Below are 14608 nucleotides of genomic sequence, written 5' to 3'. Positions count from 1 at the left end.
GAGAGAGCTGAAGGCTGCAGTCTGGGTACAAGTTGGGCAAATCCCACAGTGGCTCAGTAATCTGTTTTTCTGCAGCAGCACGACTGCTAAGAGGAGTTGGCACCAGAGACAGAACCATTCTCTAGTGTTGCTATTCTCTCTCTCCTTCAAGTCTTTAGCAAAAATTGCAGTTTCCCACCTATTTCAACTAACTTCTCTTTCCCCCTAAAGAAAGGATAGTCATTAGCATTTTTTTTTGCACTGTCAAATAGGGCTTTTCTTATAAAAATTCTTCATGCTAAAGAGAAAGTGAGAAAAAGATACTGTTAACATGAAAGCCTCACTTAATATTTTACATTTCAAATACGGTAACTGCTTTTTTTCCCCCCTCCTTCTCCTTTCTCTGAATTTTCAGTGTACAGTTTAAACATCATTAATAGTGTTGGTTGCTATGGTGTTGGGCAGGCAGAGGTGGCTGTACTTGAAACTTTGAACTACACTTAATGTTGCAGAACAGTGGGGTCGTGCCAACACCCTTGACTTTGACCCCATTTTTCCCAGTAAAGTATAAAGACCATGTCTCCATTTTCTTTCATTCTTGGGAGAGGAGGTTTTCCCCCCCCCCCCTGCAATGAGAAAAAGAAATGTGAGCCAGAGAAAGGTAAAGATATTAAAAAAACTCCAAATTTAATAGACCCAGCGGAACCTTTCCAAAATCTTTGTTACATCAAGAGAAAGAGAATAAGAAAAGACAGCCCCCTGAAAATTTTCACATGGGATTGTTTCTCGTTTTCCCAAGCAGCTAAACATTTTAATAAACTAGGAAAATGAGACTGTAAAACCACAACATCTGACAGCAAGCCCCAGGGGCAGGAACCATTCCTGAAACTAATTTTAACTCATGTTTTAACGTTGATCAGATTTCATGTGGTGAACGTCCCATTAAGCTGTCTCTCTGTTCTTAGAGAAAACCTGGTTTCTTTTGTCAACTCAGAAGCTATTTTCTTTTCAGCGTATTGTCGTCACAGGCATAGCAGGACTTTTCTGTCATTCATTTCTCTATGGCCAAAAAGATGCCCTGCCCCAGACATCTTCTCATCTGGTCTGTTTCCTTGTGAGACAAGATATTTTCCACAAAAGTTGCACATAACTGCTCCAGCAATGAAATCCACTCTTAAACAGGTCCCTATGCAGCCGCTCAAGGATTCAACCCATTAAATATCTGATCTTCAGCCATGCAAAAAGCACCAGGTCAATTCAGACCAGCTGAAGCCAGGATCCAAAGCAAGCTTTCAGTTTCTCTGCTTTGCTTTTACTCTACAGAAGAGAAGCTGCTGTACCAGTTTCCTCACACGCATCGCATTTTGCTCTGATTGTCACCAGGACATCTATAGACAGGACCAGCTTTTTAACTCAAAGTCTCTATTAACATCAGATGAAAATCTGAATGGGAAAAAAATTATATATCCAAGTAGTGTAGGTTTCTCTTGAAGACTCATTCCTTCTTACAAGACCATATTTCATCTTCTGGTGGTGTTCAAACACAATCACTAGTCCTGTAGGACAGGACTTCTTGGTGCTGCATCCTTCTTTCAAGAGCTGTGTCTCTGTTTCGTGCCACATGGATTCTTGGCTGGCACAGCCGTGTGGGCCAAGGGCTTCCCACAACTCAAGGAATGGTCACTGGCATCAGCTCACTCCTGTGCCTGCTCTGCTTCAAAGGCCTCTTGTGCAACAGAAGAAAGCAAGGCTGTGTGCTGCTACACAAGCTGACTAAATGCCAGTAAGAATGACCAGGTTGGAAAACAGCTCTACGGGCTCTTGCCTTCTGTTTTATCCAAAAATTAAAGCACTTGTTCCTTTCTAGATCCCCTTTGCAGAGGTGGCGGGCCTTTCTGACGCCTTTCCTTTAAACTTTGTGTGCACTGTGTAGGAGATGCTGGTGCTTGGGGGTGGAAGGAGGTGACAGAGTGGCCAGTTTTCAAAACAGCAAAGCCACAGTGACAGTTGCCTTTGGCTCTTCCAGCCCACCAGCAGCAGGCTTAGTCACATCAGCAGCATCAAAGCTGAGCAGTTCTTTAGAGAAAGGGCATTTGCCCTTTCGTCTGGAGATTACAGGATCTCTCACAGATCTCAGCAGTCTGTTTTGAAATGCTCTTTAAATAAAGATACCTGTTTGTGGCACCACCTGCCATTTAAAAGAGTTTCTTTGCCTTCCAGCTTTCCCTGCAAAACCCTCCCCAGGCCACTTAACTGTGGGTACAAGGACAAAATGATGCCAAAGTTCATTCCCCAGCAAGGACCATTGCCCAGCTTTCACACCAGGCACTGAATTGAGAAAAGGACCCTTCACAAACATGCCAGAAAGCTTGTGACCTGTTTGAATCCACTGTTGGACCCAAACAGTGGGTCCCCCCTGTTGCACTTAACAGGGAGAGCAGGAAGGCAGAAAGCTGCTATTAGCATCTGGAGGAAAGACCTACAGAAATGAAAAGCTCTTTGCCTTGCTGTTTCCATTCCTTTATGGCTGGATTTTTTTTTTAGCTGGAGACAGAAAAGATTATAAAGCTATAACCTCTAATCCACTCCTGAGCGCTCCTTCTCCATCTCTTCCTTTCTCCTCTCTTTCAGCCAGTTCTAATCCTTTATGTCTCTTCTCACAGATAGGAGCTGGAGTCTAATCTCAGATGACAGGTTGGTAATTAGAGCAAGAGATTATCCTGACCGCACATCAAGAAGGTAAAAGGAGAGGAATAATGTGGCACCATACAAGATCAAACCTTCAATACTCAATGTGGGAACCATCCCCATCTCACTCAGTTTCCTCCTGGCTCCCTTACCCCATGCCCTCTCTTTAGTCCCAGCAGAGCAGGGGATTCCTGATGCTTTGTACTTCCTGCCCATCTCCTCTCTGTTGAGCAAGGACTATGCTTTTCCAGGATTCATTCAGCACAGAAATGGTCACATTTTCCATTTCTATAAACTTTGACTATGCAGAGACTCAGCAGGTCTGTGGCTGCGAAGCGTGGGCAGCAGGAAAAGCACAGGTATGAGGAAGAGGCCCTGCTCAGAGTCTGGGGCCACAACATGCTGCCACCTACCAGGAGCTGTGCCCCAGGTACACACACACAGAGCCCTTCTTAGTCCAGCAAGATGCAGCCAGGGCACAGAGCAGCAGCAGCAAGTCCTCATCTCTACCCAGATGCCCAGCAGTCACTGTCCGATCCTCGATCTGCTCCGAAGGCACACTGCTCCCATCTCTTGCACGTATCACAGCACAGATGAGGAGCTCATTCTTGTGTCCAGCCCATCTTATCCATCTTTGGATCAGACCTTGTCTCTAATCCTGTGTCACCAGTATTGATGAGGACCAAGAAAGCCATCACAGAGCCCACGACCACCACAGTGGATGTGAAATAGGGAGCACCAAGCCTCTTCAGTGTCCCACTCCCTACAGGTGAATAGGTGTCCCCTGGATCTGCTGTAGCTGAGGCTCAGGCATCACCAGCCAACAGCCTGCAGGCACCAGGAGGTGTCTGGATAAAGGTGGCAGTGGAGTGATCGAAACCTACTGGGGAGAAAGCAAAGGTCACACTACAGTTTTTTATACCAGCACACAGCTAGAAGATGGAAGACCTCTCTCCCGTGCCCCATTCCACATCAGGTGCCCACCCTGCACCACGGAGCTCAGGACTGGTTGTTCACCTCTAGATGTCTTCTCTCAGCAAAGCCTCCCTCTGACACACAAATCCAGCTCCAGCCCATGGAGCCCAGGCCCACAGCTCACCCTGACCATGGGCAGGGAGACGGGCACTGCACCAGCCCCTGCCACATGGTTCTGTTGATGCTCTTTTCATCACCTAGCTGCTTCCCACCCCTGCTGTCTCCAGCCAGGATCTTCCTACTCATGCTCTGCAAATAACAACTTTTAGGTTTGTTCGCTCAAAGAAGAGAAGGTAAATCAAAGAACAGTTTTGTTTGCAGTCAGTCTGAAGTGAACCTTTATTTTTACCCCTTAAGTTTTCTCATATAGCGTAAAATGAAAAAAAAAAAAAAAAAACAAGAAGAATTTCCTTTCCTGAGTTTAAAAGAACACTTCTGCTCCTGTCCCTGAGGTAAAAGGTTAGCTTGTTCAGCCTCAAAATGGGAAATAAACAGCAACACTTTGGGCTTAGGCATTGTCCAAATAAAACATTTTGAATGCTTCGTTTCTTCCCACTCACCCAAAAAGGTTTGCAAAGTCTATAAGCGTTCACAAACAGCCTAATGTGCCCCTCACCCAATAAGCCATGTGACTGTAAGGTTTCTGGCCCTCCCTCTGGCCCTCCTGCACCCCTTTGGGCTGCCTCCCCCTCCCAGCCTGGTGTCTGAGGGTTCACACAGCAGCAACACCCGGAGACCCGTGTCCCATACCTTGAGGGATCCTCCTGGGATGAGAAGGGGCCGCTGAGCTCAATGACATTGAGTTTGTTCTCAAACACACCATAGCTGAGGGTGACCTACAAAGCGGTGGTGAGAAAGGAGTAGAGAGAATGAGATGAGTTCAGGAGCAAGGAATTTGCTGTGGATGACAAAATGTCCCATTCTAGTTCTTTCTCTGCTGGCTTAACCTCTTCCACATCCCTCCCTTCTTCCTTCCCACCATGGTCCACTCTACTAGTCCTTTGCCCACCAGTCCTTTGCAAGGCAGACACAGTGCTGTGTCAAAGGGCCTTTCCCAATCAATCATCATTTCTCCTTGTCCTTGTGCCACATTCTCCCAGGGATGCCCTCAATCCTCCCATCACTCCTCATACATGTGCTCTCCACCACTGATCCCAGGACACTGTGACTGGCAGCTGCGCTGCTGGCAACATCTGCTCCTTATTTGAAAGAAGCACTTGTCAGGAAAGCCTCCCTGGAAGAGCAGATGATTGATTCAACGCACATCATTGCCATCAGTGGAACAGCATGCCTGTAAGCTCCCCTCCACTTCTCCTTCCTCACACACCTCCCTCTTGATTCCTTCCCCCTCCTGACCTGCTGCATGAGCTGAGAGGTGGGGATGAGCTGCAGGTTCTCCAGGTGGGAGTGGAAGAGTGTACTGGGAATCAGCTGCCCACCGACTTTGCACTCGATGATGTAACCCACAGTGCAGTCATCCGGCAGGCGGATGAGCTCGGAAGTGCTCAGGAAGTTCCTGCCGCTGGAAGAGAATAGGGCTGCATGGATTAGAAAAAGGGTAGGGGCAGATGTGAGCATCCACTTAGGCAGGAGATGACTGAAAACCAGAGTTAAGTCCTGTAACTAGGCAAGAAATCCCCGAGTTCCACCTGCAAATACTCAGGAATGGGCTCGCTCTTTCACCGTTTCCAGCCATGGCGTCCCTGATACATAATGCAGATCCTTGGTAAGCTGATGCAGAGAGCTGACAGACTTCACTGAGTCCCTTCTCCATGTGTTTGGTGAAGTGCACTGAGGCCCTGGGGCGTCAGACAAGCCACCACAGGAGAAGCAGTGGGAGCACATGGCCAGGTCCAGGGGGAAGGAAAAACAGCAGGACATGCAGCTTGGGTAAGCCATTTACTGTAACGTACCGCATACTTGGCCACCTTTTGATGACAGGCTAACCCCAATTTTAAGGCTTCTGAAATTGGGATTATTTACACAGTATGAAGTGCTGTGTACTACAACAACCCTGAGAAAACTGAAACATGTTTTAAGCATTTTAAAAACAGCAGTGGCAGATTTTATGCCCGGTCAGGCATCGCCTATCCGGGCCACTTTCGCTTTACCCTAGACCACAGTTCATCCTCTTGACTGGGTCTACCATAAAATACATATCATGGATCTTGGCTAAAGCAGCCACCTGGTGTGGATCAGATCTGTCCTTCTGGGTATGCTCAGATCTGGTCAAGGCTGGCACAGCCAATGCCTACCACTGTACATGCCTGTGGTATAACCTAGGGCATCATGGAATACACTGTCTTGCTCTAGGCTGGGATAACACAACTTTGGGACCTACCTCTGTTCTCCATGCATCAAGCCAAGGAAATGACAGTGCATACCTAAGAAGCCAAAGAGGGCTTAGGGTGACAGATGGGAAAAAGAGTCAGACAAAGTTGAAAGGGATGGGAAGGAATTTGGGGAGTAAACAAGAGCCTTAAGGAGATGAGGAGAGAGGACTGCATCATCCTGTGACCATGTTTACTGATGTGCATGCTCTTGCCAGTCTTCAATCAGTTGGCAGACCCACCCAGGACATCCTTCCTCCAGTTTCACATCCTGCAGACATAGCACATGGCACTCTGCACCTCTGCAGACACCACATGCACAAATCCAGGTCTGACACTGCCAGGAATTAATGTGCAGCCATGCTGCTCATCCCCAAAGGCTCCCACACTCCCCAGCTCACCTGGCCCAGGGCACCATCTTCCTGGCCAGCGTGTGGCTGATGCAGAACCCAGCCCCTCCCGTGGCAAACCAGAAGCGCACGGATTTCTGGAGAGAAACACCAGAGAAAATCAATGGCAGAGGCTAAGAAAATACCATACTCCCAGACATGGGAATGCTGGAACCCTGGCTTTGATATCTGGACAAACACAGTCCCATTGTCACCCCAGCCCCTGACCACTGCCCAGGACTTGCTCGCAGTACAGCTTGGATTTTCACTTCCTCATAAACGGAACAGCGAGTTGCTCCTGCTGGCAGCAGCAAGTGGAGTGCCTAGGGCAGGTTTACGTCCTGTCAGACACATACCCAAAGGCAGAGCAGCAACGTGGGACTCTGCCCCTTGGATGATCAATTTTAGTCAATACCTACAAACATGCTCAGGCAAGATGGCAAGTTTTCAGCTGTTGCCATTGCTCTTGGGACTTGTCTCTCCTTGCAACACTGTGCTGGTTTTGGCTGGAGTAGAGTTAACTTCTTTCACAGTGGCTGATGTGGGGCTGTGTTCTGGATTTGTGCTGAATACAGCGCTGATGATACAGAGATGTTTTTGTCACTGCCAAGCAGAGTTTACACACAGCCAAGGCCTTTTTTACTTTCCTACTGCCACATTGGTGAGGAAACTGAGGGTGGTGTAAGGGAGGTTGTGAGGAGACAGCGCCAGCACTGGTGACTCCAACTCACCAAAGGGATATTCCAGACTATATTACATCATGCTTAGTATATAAAGTGTGGGGAGGAGGAGGAAGGGGAGGACATTTGGAGCAACCGTGTTTGCCTTCCCAAGTCACCATTACATGTGATGGGGCCCTGCTCTCCTGGAGGTGGCTCAACACCTGCCTGCCTGTGGGAAGCAGCGTTTTAATTCCTTGTTTAATTTGCTTGTGTTCATGGCTTTTGCTTTCCCTGTCTTTATCTCAACCCACCAGTTTTCTACCTTCTGCCCTTTCGATTCTCTCCCCACTCCCTCTGGTGGGGGAGTGAGCGAGCTGCTGGCTGCTGTTGAACCACAACAAATGCGAGCCAGAGCACCAAAACAACCTGCTGCCCCCACACCACCACGGGCTGTACCGTCTGGTTGTTTGGCAGCGTTTCCGAGGCCCAGATGGGTCGGTTCAAGCTGGGTTTGCCCAGGTAAACATCCCATGTCTCTCCGTAGGAAGACAAGAGCTTCAGGAGCGCTCGAGGGTTCAGGTAGTTGTCATCATCCAAGTGGCAAAACCAGCTGGGGCAGACAGGAAGACACGAGAAGTTTGCAGTAAGGAGGGTGCCTCTTGCTGTTGGGGGTCCCCCCACAGCAGCCCTGCCTCACCTCAGGCCGCTGGCCAAGAAGGCGTCGAACTCTGCAGCCATCTTGCAGGACAGGGCCTGGTGGCTGTGCTCAGCAGAGCAGTTGGTGAAGATGACATGGCCACCTGCCAGAAGAGGGAAAGCTCAGAGCCAGCCCACTTTGCACAGTCACAGGGAGGACATCTGGGCAGGAGGGAAGGGGTTTGTTCACAGACAGTCTCCTCATGGCCCCCCAAAAGGCATCCAAGCCCATGGTGACATGGGTTCCACTCCTCCCCATACCGGGAGATGAAATCTGGACAAAGCCAAACGACTTGGCCAAGACTAGGATGCCTGAGGATGTCCACACTTCCACCCTGCCCACTGCCAACCATGATGCAGAGGTTGAGGGGCTCTGCCATGTGCTGCTCCTGCCCATGGATGCTTTAAAGCAGACAGCGCCCTGCCTTCAGTGGGCTGCATACCCTGGGGTAAGCCAGCTACACCAAACCATCACCACCACAGCACACGGCAAGGAGCACGTTTCAGTGGGCAGTGCTGCTGCAGGACAGCCAGCCCCAGCCCTCACACCAGACCCCCTCTCATGGCCAGGGCAGTTCAGGGGCTGAAGGTGGAGTAGAAAGATGGTGCCATAGGACAGGTCATTACCCATTCTCCTTTTCAAGGCATCATCTTCTTCATCGGTGAAGATGTAGGTCTGGGGAAACAAGGAGAAGAGATTACTCTCAAGGGATGGAGCTGGTGCTGTTCCTGGCTGCACACTTCTTCCTTCCACAGCTGGACACACTCAGCGTGGTTACCCCACTCCATCCTCTGCTGCTGTACCCTCTCCCAGGCAGCAGATGAACAGAAGGATGGCTGTGCTCCCCACTCCTGCAGGGCACAACCCTCAGTGCTTGTGTGGCTTCATTTTCACATTTCCCCACCTCACTGCCTTGGGAACAGGGAAGCCACGACACTGAGTGAGGGGGCAAGGTAGCCCTGGATTAGGTGTCAGTGGTAGAAAAATTAAAGCATTGTGGTTAAATGACTTGGGTTAAAAGAACATCTGCTTGTGCGTGAAGTGTGCACTGCCCTCTGCCACTTTCTGCCCCCTCCTCCTCCTCTTCCTCCACTCCCAGGCTTCTCTAATCCCTCTTGCTGCCATTATGTGGCACATCTCCCCCTCTTCAGAGCCAGGCGAGAATGAGGGCTGGTGGAGAAAAGCTTTCCTCAGGCAGAAAATGAGCTTTCATGAAATGAAATAGGAGTCGTGAGCCATAAACAGTCTCCCCACCAGCTGCCCACAGGCTGGTTAAACACAGCACCTGCGCAGGCACAAAGGGAACAAGGCAGGCAGACAGCCACTCCAGGAGCCAGCACTGCTCCCAAAGGCTCTGACAGGGAGTCTCCACATCTCCCCACACCCAGCCAGCATTTGGGAAACGTATCCCTATGTAGAGGACATCGCAGGAGAAACGTTGTGTACGTGAAATCAAGGCAATGAAGGACCCTCAGAAATCACCTGGCTCAAGCAGAGACAGCAGGATGGTTTCATGATCTCCGATGGACGAGCTGCAGCACTTGGTGAATTACCCTCCAACAGCTGAGCTGCAGCAATGGAGCATGCACACATTCCTACCCTGCCCCACCAGTAAAGCCTCTTAGTTAAAACCACTTTCAAGGAGACCATTTGACAGGAAGCAATTAAATAAGTCTCAGGGTTAAGAAACTGCTCTGGGTCAGGGGACCATATCACAACCTTCAGACAAGGCAAGAATTGTCAGTAGCATGGGACTTCCTTTGCCAGTATGTCAGAGTTAGAAATTTCCACTATGGCAAATATTTTCATCTTTAGAAAAACAAAATCTGAAACCGTTGAAACTTTCTGACATTTAAAAAATAAAATAAAATAAAATAAAATAAAATAAAATAAAATAAAATAAAATAAAATAAAAACCACCAAAAAAAAAAAAACCAACCCTGAGAAATATTGTTGCAGGAAATTACTTGCTTACAGATACAAAACCAACTAGAAATCATGTGTCTAACAGACATCACATTTGATTGACTTAAAACACCAATCTGCATCTTTTCCAAATTTTCTACTTGTAAAGATATTATGAGGTTCCCAGTTTTCTCTTGATGCAAGATGGGAAATGGGTTTTTTTTGCAGACATTCAACATGTTACTGTGGAACCCAAGGATGACAGTACACTGTCCCACATGCAACACCAGACTTGTTGGGGAAGATGAATCAGGGAAACCTTATAAATATAATTGCTTAGCAAAGATTCTGAAAACATGAAACCTATAATCGAAATAGAAATGAAAGCTGACTTCGAGTTGTAGGATACTGAGTCTTAGTTACTATATAACCTGAAAACAATGGCCTAGCTAGCTGCAGGAGAATCCCTTCTGATTGAACAACACTTTTCTGCTGGCTGAGGGATCCAAAGGTCAATGGAGCAAAACAGAAGTCTAAAGAGTAGTTTTTAGAGTTTAAAATATAACACAGTATGGTAATAGAGTAGTTCTTACAGGCTGTATGTAAATTCTATAGGATTTTGTGTCTTGTATTGGTTGGTCACTGTAAATTAGAATATTCATCCCAAAAGGAGATATAATGGATTGTAACAAAGACCTCACTCTCTTACCTCTCTTACCTCTTAACTCTTACCCTTCCTCTTCCCCCTGTTCTCGCTCTCCTGCTCTCTTCCCCCTGCCCTTTGCTCTCTCTCTCCCTTCTCTCTCAGCTCTCACCCTGCTGTTCTCTCTCCCTCTCTCTTTGGGACTCCCCTCCAGCCCAGGCTGGTGGCTGAAGGCAGGACCCTTTTACCCATGACCCTTGCAATAAACCCACATGTTCTAGAATATACAGGCTGGCAGAATTCCTTGTCCCAGTTGTCTGCAGATTCACCTACACAGACTGTCCAAAATAACTGGGAAAAGGGAAATACGAGTGCAGGGACTAGGCAACTCTGATTTTTCTGGCACTTTCAAATCTGATCGCCATGGCACACCTGGCTGTGCTCAAGAAACGCAGAAGAAGGCCACAATAGCACATGCAGCTGCCTCCATCCTTGTCTCTCCATCCCTCACACCCCTGAGGGTGGGAAACCTGGAACAGCAGTTGCTGCCAGAGAAGAAGCACAGAAAGTATTCCTCCATTCTGGAATGGAGAAGATGTCTGTGTAGGAAAGGATTTCTGCTGGACAGCAGTGCAGGCAGAGATACGGAGACACTGTGTCAAACAGCTTTTTCTGGCAGCTCTTCATGAGCATAAGAGCCCAGGCAATGGATAAAGACTAGACTTTGAGACCTCCTCACCCTGTATTGGAGAAATAGCCTGGCAATAAAAAACGAAGAAAAGGGAATAAAGACGTGGAACCTGACAATCCAGGGCCATGTCCATGGCCTAGACTCCCAGGGTATCCTTTCTGCGTGAAGAAACCCTCTCCAAAATGCAAACACATCAGCAGGATTACTGTTGTGTCCTGCACAGAGAACAGATTCAAAATCTGCCGTGTGTTCGCATCACTGAAAATCTGAAAGCCAGTTCAGGATGGGCCATTCAAAGGTTTTGTTTCAATTGGCTGGGTACGTGGGCTTCTAAAAGGAGGGGAAGTGCTAGATATAGTTCATGTTACCGAACAACACCAGACCGGAAAGCTGAACTTCTCTCCATCAAAACTACTGGGACCAGGAGTGTAAGTCACTCCAAGATTCTGCCCAGCTAAACAGTCATCAGAACCCACACTTCTATTTAGATTAAGCTTTTGCTGAGGAAAACGCCTTTCCTTAAATGACTTTCACAACAATCTCCAGTGGGAAGTTTGTCAGGGATCAGTTCTCGAGAGGAAGAGCATGGCCCAGCAAGGAATGCCTGTCTCACACTTCCCCATCTCTCACCATTGCACGTCTTCAGAATACACAGAGCATTTTCAGAGACAATCTCTCTCTCTTATTCTCTACCCCAACAGAGTCCAACACAGAGGATTTTTAATTTGGCACCCATACAGTGTGTCCTTGCCATCAAAACCACAGCTGTTCCTGCCTCCTGTTATAGTCACCTAAGCCTGACCTGGGAGGTCTGCACTGCTTCCTCCAGGAGGACACCATGCAGGTATCCAGCTCTGAAGCCAGGCTTGGCATCAGCAACATGGCCAGCTGCTAAAATTTCCCTGCTGGCCACTGGTACAGAAAGACTCACTGAATTGGTCTCCAGCCATGATTAAGGGTAAGTGAGAGAGTAAGATGCTGGATCAGCCCTAGGAGAAGGCAGCCTTTGCACATCAGGACTTCTGAGACCTGAATTTCTCTGAGACTGGCTCCCAAAGCCTATGTCTCTCCATAAGGACTCAATAATAGGAGGTCTGGTGCACAATTCCTGTCCCCACAACAATTAAATATCCTTTGCAAATTAAAAGCTGTCTTTTTTTTTTCTTTTTACTTTTTTTTTTTTAAGTGAGGTTTTCTATATTGTCAAATTTTCAAAAACTAAGCCTTTCCTGTAAACTTAAAAAACCCCTTTAAGCAGGATATAAAAAGTCTTTTACTTTTATGTACTTCTCTGTACCTCTCTTTCTGCTTCCACTCCCCTTCCCTCAAAGCCATTTCATTAAAAAAAGCAGAAGAAAAAAAAATCGAAGAGGGAAGAGGAAAATACCAAGCTTACATCAAAAATTGATAAGACTGAAAAAAGTGTTTAAAAATGAGTGACACTCCCATTCTACCCTTTCCTACCTATTTTCCTGCTCAGTCTCTGTAGCTTTCCAGAGGCTGGCAGCAACATGGAAAATTCAAAACCTCTTCCAAGGTTTGGATATCACCTGCGGGCTAGAGGGGATCAGATGAATCTGGGGAACTAGTATCTAATTCCTGTCACTGGCAGAATAGCCAGGCACTGAATTCTCAAACAAAGGAGGGATAGGTGAATTTCTCTTTAAAAACACACCGGGATATTGAAGCAATATCCCAATGCCAGTGCAGCCATGTGGCTGGGTTGGGTTTCTCCAAGGAGCTGCTGGGCTGGAGCCAGCTGGAGAGGAGAAGCACATCTGGAGGAGGAAGCAAGGCATCTCATATGCTAAGAGGAACACACAGGCAGGAGAGGAAGCACGCTCAAAATAGGACATGGCTTCCTGTGACAACCGCAGCAGACCAGACAGTTGCAGCACCATGAAGTGGAAAACCACCCTTACCCAGAAAACCCTGCACTCTCCTACCTCTGCCCCCGTCCCCCTTCCCCCCTGGGGCCTGAATTTGCCTTATAGGAACCCATCACACACAGGCAGAGGCAAAAAAAAAAAACAACCAAACAAAAAAAAACCACCTTCAGGGCAGCCACAGGATTTCTTCTTTCTTGAGGAGCAGCTCTGCGAGGGAGGGAGAGAAGCACTGGAGCTCTGGGGAGTACTCCTGCCCACCAGTAAGCCAGTCTGCACAGCGCCACTAATGTGGTGCCCCACGTCAGTCTCACCGGCAGGAAGGAAATTCTCCAAATTATTTTAGCAAAGGATGGAAACATCGGGCTCCCAGTTAAAAATAAAAATAAAAATAAAAATAAAAATAAAAATAAAAATAAAAATAAAAATAAAAATACACCTGCATCACTTCAAGATCATGCACATAAAAGCATCTGCCCGAGAAAGGAAAGTATGGATTGTGCTGATGTGTTGGGGGGTGAACAGTGCTAACTACAGGAGTTCCTCCAGGAGCCTGCCTGCCTTGTTCTCTTGCCTGCTGCACTGCACCTTTCCTGGGCAATGGGTGCCCAGGCACAGTGGAGACATCCTGACAAAGAGCCAGGGAAGCCTGTCAGCTCCAAACCAAACAAACTCATGGCACCAGGAAGCAGAAAGCCTGCATTTCACACAGACACAAGGTGGGCTGTGCATCTTCACCAGCCTTTCCCATGATGCAGTTATTGCTGAAACATTTTGCTGGGTATCATCTCCCTTTGAATGTGAAGTGAGAAATTGAGAAAATGAGGCAAAGTACTACCGTGCCTGCCCAGCCTCCCCTTCCTCTGGCTTTTATCCCCTTGCCCTGCCACCCCATCCCTGCGCCATCACTAACGCCTTCTCTCCAATCAGAACCCAGAAACCCACCTGTTGGCTGGCCTGGGATATCCATGTGTCCAGGAGCAGCTCCATCCTGCTCTGGTGAAACCTCTTGGTTGTCTTCACAGCTATGAAAATGTCCCCAAGCGTCAGGCTTCCCTCCGTTCTGTACGCCTCCGGAGAACGGAGCTGGAGGTCCTTCTGCTGCCCCGTGCCCCCAGCCCTCTCCGGGCTCCCTTGGCTCTGTTGCTCTGGCCTCTCCAAGGCCCCAATCCCTGAGGAGATCTGAGGGTCCTGAGCTGGTTCCCGAGCCGCACGGTGCCGCACGGAGAGGAGCGCCGCGCTGATGAGGAAGACTGCGGCTGCTGAGACACCGTGGATGAGCCGGCGGCCCATGGCTCCCGGATCGACCCCCGCAGCCGGGATCCTATGGAACAAGGACCAAAAGTCTGCCCGTACCTCCACGCGACGCTGTCCGCTCTTCTCCAAGGCTCGGGACGGGCAGGATTAGCCAAGGGCAAGGTCTGAACGCGATGTGGTCAAGGAACAGGGTGGGCAAAGACCAAGAAGCCCAAGAGTCAGCAGAGCTGAAGGGTCCCGGTGAAGCAGGGGGGTTTTCACAGCCTACGGAGGGCTCAATAACCCAGCGAGGTGGGGACACAGGACCGCAAAATGCTCCGAGGGGATGGCACGTGGCTGGCACAGCTTGTGGAGGAAGGCGAGCATCCCTGCTCCCGACGGAGAGGCCGAGCTGGGTGTTGAGGGGCCGGCAAAGGAGATCACAGCCCTAAGTGGCAAGGCTGGACCGAAGCCAGGAGTTGCCCAGAAGACACCAGCCCACGCAGGCGAGGCAGCGGCTCCGTCCC

The 14608-nt window shown here is 48.7% G+C and overlaps 1 protein-coding gene across 3 annotated transcripts; it reads right to left on the bottom strand.

Moving 5' to 3' along the window:
* Nucleotides 1-651: 651 nt before the first annotated feature.
* Nucleotides 652-14608, bottom strand: MFNG (MFNG O-fucosylpeptide 3-beta-N-acetylglucosaminyltransferase). Of its 3 annotated transcripts, none has more exons than XM_066320153.1 (8): nucleotides 13791-14608; nucleotides 8347-8395; nucleotides 7721-7823; nucleotides 7480-7633; nucleotides 6374-6459; nucleotides 4999-5164; nucleotides 4393-4478; nucleotides 652-3550 (listed from the first exon to the last, which is right to left on the bottom strand). In XM_066320153.1, exons 1-8 carry the CDS (start codon nucleotides 14136-14138, stop codon nucleotides 3481-3483), a joined length of 1062 nt encoding a protein of 353 aa, XP_066176250.1. In that variant the 5' UTR covers nucleotides 14139-14608; the 3' UTR covers nucleotides 652-3480. The 3 variants fall into 3 exon arrangements, with proteins under 3 accessions (XP_066176250.1, XP_066176252.1, XP_066176253.1); XM_066320155.1 differs by having other exon boundaries at nucleotides 652-3547; XM_066320156.1 differs by lacking the exon at nucleotides 13791-14608 and adding an exon at nucleotides 13013-13766.

The sequence above is a fragment of the Sylvia atricapilla genome, chromosome 5 (assembly GCF_009819655.1).
Source record: "Sylvia atricapilla isolate bSylAtr1 chromosome 5, bSylAtr1.pri, whole genome shotgun sequence".
NCBI classification, from domain to species: Eukaryota; Metazoa; Chordata; class Aves; order Passeriformes; family Sylviidae; genus Sylvia; species Sylvia atricapilla.
The sequence above is the reverse complement of the archived record's forward strand: the minus strand, read 5'-3'. Positions and strand labels throughout refer to the sequence as shown.

Bases quoted from the DNA above. Each gene is read 5' to 3' on its own strand.
- MFNG (XM_066320153.1), bottom strand. From the start codon at position 14,138: ATGGGCCGCCGGCTCATCCACGGTGTCTCAGCAGCCGCAGTCTTCCTC. The intron at 7,634-7,720 runs GTGAGGCAGGGC...TGTCTGCCCCAG, and splicing joins TTCTTGGCCAGCGGCCTGAG to CTGGTTTTGCCACTTGGATG. The intron at 3,551-4,392 runs GTATGGGACACG...CTTTCTCCCCAG, and splicing joins TCCCAGGAGGATCCCTCAAG to TAGGTTTCGATCACTCCACT.